General features: G+C 36.5%; 1 protein-coding gene and 1 pseudogene across 1 annotated transcript; both read left to right on the forward strand.

The window, feature by feature from the left end:
• Positions 1–10547: 10547 nt before the first annotated feature.
• Positions 10548–11255, forward strand: LOC132282101 (AAA-ATPase At2g18193-like). The gene has a single exon (XM_059783728.1). It carries the CDS (start codon positions 10548–10550, stop codon positions 11253–11255), a length of 708 nt encoding a protein of 235 aa, XP_059639711.1.
• Positions 11256–11947: 692 nt separating this feature from the next.
• Positions 11948–14505, forward strand: LOC132282102 (AAA-ATPase At2g18193-like; annotated as a pseudogene).
• The last annotated feature ends 539 nt before the right edge of the window (positions 14506–15044 follow it).

Here is a 15044-nt window from a genome sequence, read left to right on the forward strand (position 1 = left end):
AGGAAGGAGAGAATGAAACTTGCCTTTAGATTTCGTTTTGAAACCTTACAGCCGCATCGTCTCTAAGTTTCAGAATTCTCTTATACTGCTCCCACCTCTGACCATTGTTCCATTCCTCTGTTCTTCCTCCTTAGCTTCATAGATTAATACTACGTGAATAATGTTTTATTTTTACCCGTGCAGACTACACAAGAATATACACATTGAAGTGTATACAACCCTCTCTATGTATCTCTGTTTTTCCTCTTAAATTACCCCTACGTGAATAGGGTTTTTTCCCAAAACCCTTGCAGCATATATTGTTATATATATATAGACTCCTCTGAAACCCTAATCCCAAATCCAGTAATCCTAACCCTAAGTCCAGCCCAACTACAATTCGGCTACCTAATTACTTAATCATAACACCCTAAACCTAATTAAGGAAAATAAATAAATAAGGAAATTATATATCAATTCAAAATACCAATTCAATTAAACAATTAATTTAAAACCAATCAACAAGTAAAATAAATCAATTAATCTAAAACAAATAATTCACACTTAATCAATTAAACAAACCAATCCACTATATAACAATTAAATTAAATACATACAAAATAATAATAAATCAACTAATTTAGCCAAATAACAAATAAGTCCAATAATTTAAATAAAAATGAAAAACAAACCAAAATATTCCCATTTTATCCTTTTGAAAATTAGGGGTATTACACCTAGCATATCACAACTTGAGTATTCTCGCATTATAGGAAACTTAATGTATTTGATGAATTCCACACGACCAGACATAGCATACTCAGTTAATAAATTGAGTAGATATACAAGTAACCCAGGAAAGAACCATTGGACTGCAATAATCAGGGTTCTAAGGTATTTAAGATATACCATAAGATATGGATTACATTATTCTAGATATCCAGCAGTACTTGAAGGATACAATGATGCTAATTGGATATCAGATACAAATGATTCTAAATCCACAAGTGGCTATGTCTTTACTATTGGAGGAGGTGCCATATCTTGGAAATCTTCAAAACAAACTTGTATTGCCAGATCCACTATGGAATCTGAATTTATTGCTTTAGATAAAGCTGGTGAAGAAGCTGAGTGGTTTCGTAATTTCTTAGAAGATATTCCAAATTGGCCTAAACCTGTGCCCGCTATATGTATACATTGCGATAGTCAATCAGCAATTGGAAGGGCACAAAGTAATATGTATAACGGTAAGTCTCGATATATACGTCGACGACATAATACCGTTAAACAATTGCTCTCAAGTGGGATAATCTCAATAGATTATATCAGGTCAAAAGATAATTTAGCGGATCTGTTTACAAAAGGTTTGACAAGAGAGCAAGTGTATAGTTCATCGAGGGGAATGGGATTAAAACCGAGAGCTAACGAGTCATCTTAATGGAAACCCAACCTAGTTGACTAGAGATTCCAAGATCTAGGTTCAAAGGGATAACAGAAATTCTAAATGGCTCACCAAAAGCACTGGGAAGAATTAATCTTCTACCCATTTCTATGATGAGACAGTGCTACCTACAGCGATGAGTAGGATAAACTATGCTTTTAATGACTCTTATATCTTGAAAATTCAAGTGGGGTATAGTAGGATACTCTTAATAAGAAGTCACCTATATGAGTGTGAAGTGGGGCCGCTTCTATGAGAACTTCTAAGGCTAAGTTTTCTAGAGCGCTCATGAAATACCAAGAGTTGTTCAGGGCCATATGAACACAACCGTGAGAACCGACTTTGTACGGGAAGGAATCGTGTGTTTGCTATTGTCTTGGTTTACATCAACGGCTCAACAGTTCAAGATATCATGTTCACTGGTTAGCCAGTAAATTCGATAGTAATACACTAGGGAAGGTTCGAGGCCAAAAAATACCTATCCCAATGCAGTTACTTTCTAATAGTACTCTCTCTAGTGTCTGTATTTTTTTTATTTGCAATTGATGCTAATTTCCATTCATGTGGGGGATTGTTGGAAATGGGGTATACAAAACAAAAACTTTGGATGAAATTTGGAATAGATTCCGCTAAGAATTTTTTGCGGATCTATAGACCAACGCGTTACTCTCCGCAAGGAGATGAACGTGGTATATTTACTTTCTCAAATCCGTTTTTGGGTGAATGAGAAATTAGATCCAAAGTGAGGTGTTTGAAAAGCCTAAATGGAAAAAATGTTGAAACCAATTGAAGTTTAAATAAGTCAAGCTTGGGCTTGGATTTGGGCTTGGGCTTGGGCCTAATTGTAAAGTCCGGATTATTCCTTTTATTAAATGGAATTTTAGATTGGGCCTATTTTTGGGTTGGGCTTATTTAAATGGGTTTCACAAATGGGTGGGTTTTTTGGGTGGTTGGTTTTTTGAATTAAAAAAAAACTACTTTTTAGTTTTTCTAAAGGGTTACACCTTTTAAATTAAAAAAACAATTTTTTAGTTTTTCTAAAGGGTTACACCTTTTAAATTAAAAAAATCACTTTTTAATTTTTTCAAAGGGTTATACCTTTTTCCGAACCATCATAACCCATGGTTGCACCCACCCAAAAAGGTACCTTACTACCTATAAATACCCCCTTTAGATCATTTGCAAATTACACCAAATTCAGAGAATTCATCTTCTTCCTTCTCTCTTTAGTCTGTGGGTTCGAGCCTTAGTATTTGGGTTCGAGCCTTAGTCAGTCACTCCGAGTCCGAGTTCGAGTCAGAGAGTACTACACCGAGCCGGTTCGCCTATTCCTTTGGTTTGCAGTGCTACTACCGAAGGAAGACAAGTCGTTGTATCATGGGAGATAGACGCCACTAAGTCCGTAAGCACCATAGCGGGGCGAATCTGTCTTAAGGACATATAATCAAATTCTAACCTCGACTTTTAATCAGGTTCCTTTATTTATAATTTTTATTTTATTTTATTAAACTATACATTATAAGTAATTATATATATAGATTATTATTTTATAATATTTATATATATAAGCATTATATTATTTTATATTTACAGATAATATTTAAATAAATAATACTATAATATATGGTATACTCAAATCGTATTTTTGGACAACACTTAATACATTGATATCAAAAGGCTTGCAATTGGGACTCACGTAAAATTACTCAATTGTATTTCATAAGTGTTGTACACTCATTTTTTTTTTTTTTTTTTGAGAAATTATTTAATCGTGTAGTTAGTAAAGTTAGAAGCCCTCAAACTACAATTACGGAGAACTCAAAATTTGATGTAGTAAAATCCTGCTAACTTATAGTCATTTAATGTTTAGGAGTATCAAATTCACGCTAAATAATAGGAATTGCGAAAATATTCATAAACTGCACAGTTAGTAGAATTAAGCACTACTAATGCAGCTGAGCTAATAGGAGAGCAGTATGTTTTCATAAACCAAGTTCATGATGATGACATGTTTTGTATATAGAATGATGTGCAATTATCCCTAATCACATATATTATTTAAATTATTTATTATTATTATTATTTAAACGTGTTTGAGACGAAAAACGCTACTCCTAAAGAAAAAATTGCGGCAAAGATGATACGAAAAATGCTGCTACTAAAGAAAAAATTGCAGCAAAGATGATATCATAATAGTTAAGCTCTTCTTTTGATAGAATCAACATCATAATAGTTAAGCTCTTCTTTTGATAGAATCAACATCTTCAGCTTTTCTTCGAATTATTCCTGGAGTCCAAGAAAAATAGAAGTTGAAAGATTCAATTTGGTAAAAGACCGTTTGACAAATTAAAAAATAAAAAATTGGCCGTCTAATAAAAGCATGCTTAGGAAGATATATATATATGTGTGTGTGTGTGTATATATATATATATATATGATATGTGTAGCCTTCCTAGATTCAATTTGGTAAAAGACACTATGCTAAATGTAGCCTGGACCATTGTCTCAACCTCAACGATGATTAATCTTTCAAGTCTTGGATTATAGCAGGGGATGCTTGACGATTTTGTTCCTTTGGAAATGCATTTTACAGAACAGTGATGAGATAAAAGGCTTGGTCCATGATCAGTGTCTATATAGACCATTAAAACACAAAGTGAATGAATTGATACAAATTTAAAGATCTACCACTTGTTTCTGTTTCAATTATGGACCTCTCTTGATGTTTACTAAGCTTAGCGAGTAGTCATTCATTTTTCTTTGGAGGTTTTGGAGCTGAAGACAGGGTGTTTGTCCCTAATACTTTGCAGGCACCCGTGTGCATGGAATAGCTTGCTGTGAAGTTTATAATATGTGTGGGCGGTGGGCAGGCTTGTGCACGTCTTTTTTCTAGTCCAATTCCTGTGTCTGTCACACTAGGTGAGACCGTGAGGGTGGAGACCGGGTGATTAATCATGCCAAGACTCTAGCGTTAGAAGGATCCTGTTTCACATTAGATCAGAATGAAAAAGAGATTGGGTATATGCAGGGTATGCAGCACTATATTGACTGTTTTGGGAACAGGTAGAGGGTAGGGAATTTAGGCTTGTAGACTTTCTCTTTCTGTAACTTCCCAAGTTTCTCTCGTTTCTGTAACTTCCCAAGTTTCCTTTTGCCAGCGAAATTCTCAATTCATACACTATGGAACCACCGATGGCCTCTAACTGGGACAAGAAACCATCTCATATCAGAGGGACTGTGTTTTTTTTTTTTTTTGGGATTGAAGAACACAATATATAGTATTTTTCCTACCGATTTGCCCCAGAAGCAATATATATATATACACACACTTCTATATGTATATTGTTGATTTCATTTTAATAACTCATTCAAGTAACATTTTTTTTTATATATGCATATCTACTTGTCATTTTCTAATGATTGTTAGGTTCTTTCTCTCTTTTGTTTTAACTTGGTTTTGGTTCACTGGTTTTGTTTATTATTAACGCTTAGTTTATGATTTTGTTTATATTTTAGAAGAATGACAATTGGTACTCCTTTTTATTTTTCTTTATATATGTAGCATATCCTTTGATATGTTCATAAGTCAAATTAGATGCAAGTGGACTGTCATATGAAGTAATACTAAATTGCAACTCAACTATTTGATGAAATTCCTCGTAAGAAAGCTTAACTCTATATCTAAACATATGAACTGTTTCTAATTTTGTTTATGTCCATAAATTCAAAGCCCCGAGAAATTTTTTAAACATCACTGTAAAACCCATAGACAGCTTTATAGTGGTATGTTTTATTAATTGAAAATTTTTAATTACTAGTGGTATATTTTGCAACTTTAATATTTGGTGGTATATTTTGGCACATTATAAGTTGTTTTCATTATGCATATAATATTTTTTTATAATATTTTTTTCCCAGTTTTGTTTGTGATTATTAATGACAATGAAATTGAGTATAATGTGAAACTATAGAAACATAAAAGATAATATGGAGTTCAATCAAATCATCTTGAAGTTTCACATGCAGCCATGTCAAGTTTAATCAAATTATTCTTTATGTTAACTACTTTATATTACTAAATAATTTTAAAAAGGTATTATATCTAAGGGCCAAATAGTTATTTTAGTAGTAGAAGAGTTTTAACAAATATTTTTTCAAACAAATAAAAAATCTCTTCTGACCTTAAAAGCTATTCTAAAATGGACACTAACACATGAGTCAAATGATAAAATCGGTTCATGTTGCTGCCCAGGAAATTGCATTTTGCCTTGTATTTGTGTTTGTAGGTTTGGATTTGTAAGGATACATGCACAAGAGGATAATCTCGTAATAACATGAAAAGGAGGGTTATGAACGGGGAAGGTTCTAAGTTCTAACTTATCCATTTTGATGTTATGTCATGATCAAATGGACAGTTTTATGACCTTTTTTTCGTGTTCAGTTCAATCATTTGGACTCGAGAAGACCCCTTCTTAATGGAAACAACCCAAAAGTTGAGACACACTAGTTTGGCCCATATTGTTTTTAGACCCGAAATCACTTTTTTGGTCTGTTGAATATTTATTTATTTATTATTATTATTTTTTTTTTTGGGTCTGTTGGACTTGTTTTAGGATTCCTTCTATTTATAGGGTTTATCTCTGCTATAAATACATGTATTGGAACAGCAGTCAAAATAGTATTTTAATATTTTGGAAAGGGCGGTACCTATCTATTCCCTAGTGAGCAGATGACCGATGTGATTTTCCAAAAATAATAATAATAAAAAAAAAAGTTTATTTATTTATTTATTTATTACTTTCCTGACCTTAAAATAAATTATACACAATGTGTGCAATTCTGATTGGATCACTTCATTAAGTATTGTTCTTTTGGAAATAGGAAATGAGACAAACAGAATTTTTTTCCCCCTAAGTATTTCACACAGGAATAAAGAGTTGAAGCAACTAAAATTCAACAATGTTATTACCAAATTCTCACAAGAATCGTACTATTCAAGTTAATTAAGTCAGTTTAAGCTAATGTTTTACAAGACACTAAACAGATGTAGATTTGTGGGTCTTACCTAAACAAACTAACTAAATCAAGTCTAAGTCAAACTTGAGACTATTTAGGCTCGAGCTCTTTGTTATAGGCTCAACTCGTATTTGGGCTCGGTCGCGGGATGGTGACAAGTTCAAAAAGTTTATCTCGGGCTTGTGATAGTTCTAAAAAACTTGGCCTCAGTTCAACTTGGCTTGACTCGTTAAAAAGAAAAAAAACAAACTGAATTCATGTTTAAAATCGGTTCATACTCTTTTTCGAGCTTGCTAGGCTCCTTTTAGTAAATTATTGCATTTTATTTTATACTAGTGAAGATTAAAGAATTCTTTAAAAATAGAAACAAGTATAAATAAGCCTATGTACAAGTGTTATATGAGCCTATATTTACGAACTTAAATGAGCCTACATCTGCAGAGTCCGACGTTATTCAAAATCGATCAGTTCATTTACTAAATAAAATTGAAAAATAAATTCGAATTTAACTCATTTGCTTAAAAGAACATGTCTGAATCAAATCCTAAATGAGTTTTACCCTACTTCTTTTTCTTTTCTTTTTTTCAGGCCCAAATCTTTAATCACGCAACCTTGAACCCCAATCACATGATTCCTACTAAATGCATGTGTTGGACCCGACATGCAGAAGATATGGACTAGGATAGGAATTGTTATTTAGTTACTCTTTTTAAAAATACATTTGACAAACCGACTCAGTTGTATATTATTTTTTTGTTAATGACCTTGGAGCCCAAGTAATTGTCAACTATTCCAACTCATACCATGATACTTGTTGGATTGCAAGTTTGAAAGCAATATGGTGTGTGTGTGTATATAATAGTGGACAAAAGTTTATCAATAAACCTGACCGATAAAGTGGGCAAGCAAACCCACCGAGTTCCGACGATGTTTTCTCTGTCAGAGATGCCGTCAACGACTTCGAAGCTATTCTCGGCCTACGCCTCATTGGCGGCGTAGATGATGCTGGTTCGGTCCATGGCCAACGAACTCATCCCCAGCCCTGTTCGTATCTTATGAGCCACTCTCAGCCTGGATCTGTACAATTTTTCAGACTCTTCGTCATCCTCTGACCTTCCGTGTATGGCATGGATAACCTTTACCTGACCGCCCTTCACCCGTCGAGGGTTAACCTCCCGAGGTTTTACGTACTCCTTCGTGGCGAGATACTCCACCAACTCTCCTCTCGCTATCATGCTTTTTACCTGTCGCTGAAGGGACCTGCAATCATTGGTGGTATGCCCATAGTCTCTGTGGTAGGCACAATGTTTGTTTTTGTCCCTCTGCTCCAAGGGTTGTTTCATGGGCTGAGGAGTTGCGAACCTCGTCTTATTCTCTTGGAATAGGCGCGCTAAGGTAGTACGGAGAGGGGTAAGCCTGTCCTCTGTCCTTCGCCTCTTCTCAGGCGCTTGGGTGACTTGTGTGGCGGTATGAAGAACCTTCTGCATCCTTGTGCTTGCAGCTTTCTCTCGAGACTTGTTTTCCACTGTGACGAGGGTAGCGTGCTGTGCACGGTGGGCTACGTTTTCCTCCAACCGAATGTAGATTTGTGCCCTAGTGTTCAAAGTCTGCATATCCGGGGGGGGAATATTTGATCAAGGATGTGTGAAACTTGGTTCCCTGGATCATTGCCAACTTAAATGTTTCGATTGCCGTGGCAGGGTGGCAATCTACTATCTCCGAGGCTTCCATGTTAAACCTGGATAAGAAATCTTGCAGAGTTTCTCCCTTCCTTTGCCTTATGGTGAAAAGGCTGGCGATACTTTTCTTCTGCTTCTTATTTCCGCAATACTGGGCTAAGAATATAGTGCACAAGGTCTCATAATCAGGGATAGACTTGTGTGGCCTATTCTTGAACCATTCTAACGCTGCTCCGGTTAAACTGGTAGGAAAAACCTTACACATCCACGGATCGTTATGATCGTCCAGTGCCATCTTTTGCGCATAATGATCGAGATGCCGAGAGGGGTCTCCTGCCCCATCGAACTGGGTGAAGGATGGCATAGTGAACTTCTTTGGTCTCTCCACAAGGTACACATCGTCAGTAAAGGGGGTCTTGACCAAGGAGTTCTTGTGCTCTCTAGCCATCTCGGCTGGTGTCTGAACTCTTAATAGCTTCTTTTCGTCGAAGGCATCTTGTACGCGTGCGCCATCTGGAACGCCATTGGACCATATCGTAAGCCTATGGCTAGACTCGGCCTGTTCGTCCTGTGTGCGGCACGGGAGATTATCCGAAGCAACCGCCTCGGACCTCGTCCCTTGCTTTTGCTGAACCTCATTAGGTCGAGCCCCGTTGGGTGGTGTCCCGTTGGCCGGAGGCTCGTGAACTGGAGGTAAATTCTGGGTGGGGGGTGGTGCTGCAGCATCGCCTGGTGGTAGTTGTAGCGTTAGCCTGGCCATTGCCGTGTGCAGCGTATGAGTCTGCTACTGAAGCGCAGCTATCTGGGCGACACTCGTATCGTTTGCTTGCCGGAGTGTCTCAAATTGGTGCAAGAACTCCTCTCGCATCTTTTGCATCAATTCTATCTGTTGATTCATTGCTGACTCTCCGTTTGACATTCCAGATACGACTAAGGATTTGATTTGAAGAACAAGTGGGAGTATATTTTTATACGATTCCCACAGACGGCGCCAAAGTGTAGGTGCAAAATTTCGCTCAACCAATAATGATTGAGAAAAATAAAACAACTCACTCAAAAAACAATAAGAATAAATAAGAACAATGTATAGAGAAGCGTAGAATTGCTTGATCCCTTTATTGGAGGTCTAAGCCTCTATTTATATACAAAAGATTGTAAAATTATGGTAAGACTCGCGTTGCTTGCCCTCCAATTCTTTCTATATAAACATTCTTTACTAATAGAGTTCTTTCCATTGTCTAATTTTCCATACATAGAACTTGCCTTGTACAGAACTTCCTATCTCAGAATTTTCCTTCTACGGTAAATCCTTCAACTGGTAGGACGTGTGCATTCTTGAATAACTGGGCTGAACATACTTTGATCCGGCTGAGCTTGAATAACGGACCGGATGTTAAATATTAACAAGTTGGGCTGATGACCTCTTGATTCGGCCTTGATGGAGGTTGGAGGACAAATAATAATGGTCTTGGGCTATAAATACCCTCAATTTGGGCTTGAGCATGATGGGCCTTATATGTCCTTGGAATGTAGACATGTGTAATGATGACGTGTGCTTTTTTTATTGGAGGAAGTTTTTTTCCCTCCACAATAGTTATTAAGTTATATTTTGTATGTCGCGTGACTGTGCATGATCAATTTACTGGTGAGATATTACCGGCCGATCGCCGGATGGAATCATTTGCAACAAAATTGTATAGTTTAGAGGGTTTTTTTACGGTTTTTGTAGTTTAGGAGGGTTTGTTACTGATTGGCCAATAGTTTAGGAATTTTTTTTTTGCATTTAACCTTAAAAATACAACAATTTATTTGTATTAAAAAAAATTGAATGATTAAATTTCAGATCATCCAATTCGATCCGTGTTGAAATATGGATCCGTGTTGAAATATGGTAATGTGTGCAATAATGGATCAAATATTGAATATGTTTCCGATCATATCTTCGTAACACCTCACATTTGCAGAAAAATAATTAAACTATCAACTTTTTATCTGTATTGATCATTTTTTAATATCGAAAGTGTAGAAAGAAGTATACCCAAAAAAACATTTGATAAAAATACCTTCTTACCGAAAAAAAAATATTGAAACAAAAAAAGGTTTCAAGGATGCAGAGGCTGAGTCTTCCGAGTATCATCGATGAAGTTTCATCTAAACCTTTTTAAGATCACACAAGAGGCCCGTTTTCACTTGCTCTTCCCAAATCCCAAGACAACGGTGGATCAAACTCCATAAGCAATACACTAGCAAAGCCAACGAACTTCATATGGGGATTTATATAGTTTCATTGCATCTTCCCCTCTTTTTCCTTGTTGCATCTCTCTCTCCCTATAGTCTTTGGGCATGGTGTCTATATAAATAGAGTGAGTCTCCAAGACGAGAAAGGCCAAATTCACCTATTTCTATTTCCAACCATGTTTTCCCTGTCAGAAATGTCCTCAGCCATGTCCAATCTGTTATCGGCCTGCGCCTCATTGGCTGGTTCTCTGGTGCTGATTCGTACCTTGGCCAAAGAAATCCCGGACCCTGTTTGGTCTTACCTCGATTCAGGCATTCGCTACCTCTTCACACCAAACTCAAATCAACAAACCATCGTCATCGACCAGCATTGCTGCGGATTCTCCTTCTCCCCCAACCAAATCTATGATGCCGCCGAGATATACCTCCGCGACAAGATCAGCCCCTCCACCAAACGATTCAAAGTCACCCAGCCACCCAAACAGAAGAATCTCAACGTCGCTATCGAAAAGTCACAAGAATTGTTCGACAAGTACGAAAACATCAATCTCAAATGGAGATTGGTCACGGTCGACTCCCAATCCCAATTACTCGTTGGTCAACCCGCTGTTGAAAAGCGATCCTTGGAGCTCCGTTTCCACAAGAAGTTCAAAGATAGAGTACTCGACGACTACTTGCCTTCCGTTTTGAAAAAAAGCGAGGAAATCAAGGACGGGAATAAGGTAGTGAAACTTTATACCCCGAGTGGCGGTCAAGTTCCTGGTCTCGGAGGAGGAGCTTGGGGATCGATCATTCTGGACCATCCGGCGACGTTCGATACGTTGGCAATGGAACAGGAGATGAAGAAAATGATAGTAGATGATTTGGACAGGTTCGTGAAGAGGCTTGGCTTGACTCGTTAAAAAAAAAAAAAAACAAACTGAATTCATGTTTAAAATCCGTTCATACTCTTTTTCAAGCTTGCTAGGCTCCTTTTAGTAAATTATTGCATTTTATTTTATACTAGTGAAGATTAAAGAATTCTTTAAAAATAGAAACAAGTATAAATAAGCCTATGTACAATTGTTATATGAGCCTATATTTACGAACTTAAATGAGCCTACATCTGCAGAGTCCGACATTATTCAAAATCGATCAGTTCATTTACTAAATAAAATTGAAAAATAAATTCGAATTTAACTCATTTGCTTAAAAGAACATGTCTGAATCAAATCCTAAATGAGTTTTACCCTACTTCTTTTTCTTTTCTTTTTTTCAGGCCCAAATCTTTAATCACGCAACCTTGAACCCCAATCACATGATTCCTACTAAATGCATGTGTTGGACCCGACATGCAGAAGATATGGACTAGGATAGGAATTGTTATTTAGTTACTCTTTTTAAAAATACATTTGACAAACCGACTCAGTTGTATATTATTTTTTTGTTAATGACCTTGGAGCCCAAGTAATTGTCAACTATTCCAACTCATACCAGGATACTTGTTGGATTGCAAGTTTGAAAGCAATATGGTGTGTGTGTGTATATAATAGTGGACAAAAGTTTATCAATAAACCTGACCGATAAAGTGGGCAAGCAAACCCACCGAGTTCCGACGATGTTTTCTCTGTCAGAGATGCCGTCAACGACTTCGAAGCTATTCTCGGCCTACGCCTCATTGGCGGCGTCGATGATGCTGGTTCGGTCCATGGCCAACGAACTCATCCCCAGCCCTGTTCGTTCCTACCTCGAATCAGCCATCCGCTACCTCTTCACACCCCTCTCCAATCAGCTCACCATCGTCATCGACCTTCAATGCGGATTCATCCGCAACCAAGTCTACGACGCCGCTGAGATCTATCTGGGCACCAAGATAAGCCCCTCCACCGAACGATTCAAAGTCAACAAGACACCCAAACAGAAGACACTCACCGTCGCAATCGAGAAGGGACAAGATGTGATCGACACGTTCGGAGACATCAAACTCAATTTGGAGATTCGTCTCTATTGAGCCCCAAAACGGTCACAATCACACCGGTGAAAAGCGGTTCTTCGAGCTCTCTTTCCACAAGAAGTTCAAAGACAGAGTACTCGACGAATACTTGCCTTTCGTTTTGAACAAAGCGAAGGAAATTAAGGCCGTTGATAAGGTGGTAAAGCTTTATACCAGAGACTGTCCGTACGATCACGACAACGACGAAGGTGGTGGTCGCGGAGGGGTTTGGGGATCTATCAATCTGGAACATCCGGCGACGTTTGAGACGTTGGCGATGGAGCCGGAGATGAAGAAGATGATAATGAATGATTTGGATAGGTTTGTGAGGAGGAAAGAGTTTTATAAGAAGGTAGGGAAGGCGTGGAAGAGAGGTTACTTGTTGTATGGACCGCCGGGGACCGGGAAGTCTAGCCTTGTCGCGGCGATGGCTAATTATCTGAAGTTTGATATTTATGATTTGGAGCTGACGAGTCTGTACTCCAATTCCGAGTTGAGGAGGATACTAGTGTCGACCACTAACCGATCCATAATTGTGATTGAGGATATAGACTGCAGTGTGGAGATGCAAGATCGGCTGTATGGGAATGGGATGGAGCATTCTGACACCAAGGTTAGTTGATACATAGCGCATTTCATTATATTCTCTTTATAGCATAAATTTTGTAAATTTAATGTGATTTATATTTAGGGTAAAGGGCAAAAAAAAAAAATAAAAAAAACCTCTTAATTATTTCAAAATTTGTAAATAACTCTTTGAATTATGTTTTGTACATAAAATCCTCTAAACTATCACATTTAGTTGCAAAATGTTCTATTGCCTTACTTATTTTCATTAAATGACCATAATACTCTTTTCTTATTGTATTACACTTCATATATTTTTCTTGTTAAAATAAATTATGAAAAAAATTCATACTACATTAAATTTAAGTTTGCCTTTAATTTTTAAAATTAATTATTTAAATAAAAATTTTAAATAGAAAATTTTGAAATAATTTAAGTAATTTCTTAATTTTCGTGAATATATTGCATTAAAAAGAAGATATTTTTAATTTACGTAATTTATTAATTTTTCATGAATATTGTTTGAAAAAGAAGATATTTTTTTATACAAATTTTTAAAAAATTGAGTATAATAAGTTAATCATTTTAGAAAATGATAGCTACATATCTATTTATTTTTTTTCATTTTTATAATCAATTGATACTAATTATAAAATTAAGGTAAATGATATAATTAATATTTAAATAAGAGAAAATATAATAAAAAATAATTTAATAAGAAATGAAAATTTTAATAAGAAATGGTAAAATAGTTTTTGTGATGAATTTGTTCTTAATTGTAACAAATAAATAGTTTTGTTGGGTAGGGATGGGGGTGGGGTGTTAGGGTGGTAATTACAAAAAGCCAATAATTTAAGGGGTTTTTTGCACTTTACCCTTGTTATTATATAAGTATAAAAATTTACACCAACTCAAAAACAAGTCCTATAATTTACTGAAATCCTAAGGTTGGATTGAATTATGTTAGGTGGTTATTAGTTTGCAATTTAGCTACTCCTTAAGTTAATGTATGCTTATGTGCGTGCATGTTATTCTTGCAGTTGACGCTCTCAGGCTTATTAAACTTCATAGATGGACTATGGTCAAGCTGCGGAGATGAGCGGATCATTGTCTTTACCACTAACCACAAGGATCGGCTTGACCCTGCTCTATTGCGGCCTAGTCGCATGGACATGCATATTCACATGTCATATTGTACCACTCAAGGATTTAAGCTATTGGCCTCCACTTACCTTAGCATCCGAGATCACAAGCTCTTCGACGAGATAGAAGGCCTCGTAGAAAATGTAGAGGTCACTCCAGCTGAAGTTGCCGAGGAACTAATGAAGAATGAGGATACTGATATTGCTCTTGGTGGAGTTGTAAATTTTCTCAAGCGTAAGCAGATGAAAGCCATGGAAGAAAAAACTAGAGAAGTTGAAACACAAGAAGCCAAAAGGATGAAAATTAATATAAGTGAAGAGGAAACCGTAAGGAATTGTAGAAAAATTAGTAGAAATGGCAATAGAGCGGGTTTGGGGCGTGGGATCCCAGATTCATTCTCATCCCCATTTCCAAGAGCAGGACAAAGACTATACCGGGGACGGGGACGACGAGGACGAGGACGGGGATAGTAAAGTACTTTTATAATTGGATAGTAAAGTACTTTTATAATTATATTACAAAATCATATTCGGGAATAAAATAAAATTGAAAATGAGGATGTATTTGTATCAATAAAAGTAGTTGTTGTTCACAAGGATGATTAAAATCAAATTATCAAGTGTTGAAATATGAATTTGATTTTGTACATGCAAGGTAATGTGGAAATGGTATCAAATGTTGAGTATATAGAGTAATGCATGTGTGATCATATCTTATTAACACCTTACATACATAATGTATATTATGAAAAGTATACAATTTGCTACATTAGTCCAGGTATCCATAAAAACCATCTGCATAGCATGCTGAAAAGTCAAAGCATCATTCAAATGGCACCCGACTATAGCTTATGAAGGCACTAATGTAGCGCATTGAAAGGTCAAAACAAGGCACACATTGCACCAATGGGGGCCATAAAAACACCCACTTGGCTCTTTGAAAAGTTAAAGAAAACGTTGGCATTTAATATGCCATGTTATCTAAATAGGGAGGATGCATCCCTTTGGAT

Source organism: Cornus florida, unplaced genomic scaffold (genome assembly GCF_030987335.1).
Source record: "Cornus florida cultivar Cherokee Brave unplaced genomic scaffold, ASM3098733v1 CherokeeBrave_3.0.0_Hap2_Chr11, whole genome shotgun sequence".
NCBI lineage: Eukaryota > Viridiplantae > Streptophyta > Magnoliopsida > Cornales > Cornaceae > Cornus > Cornus florida.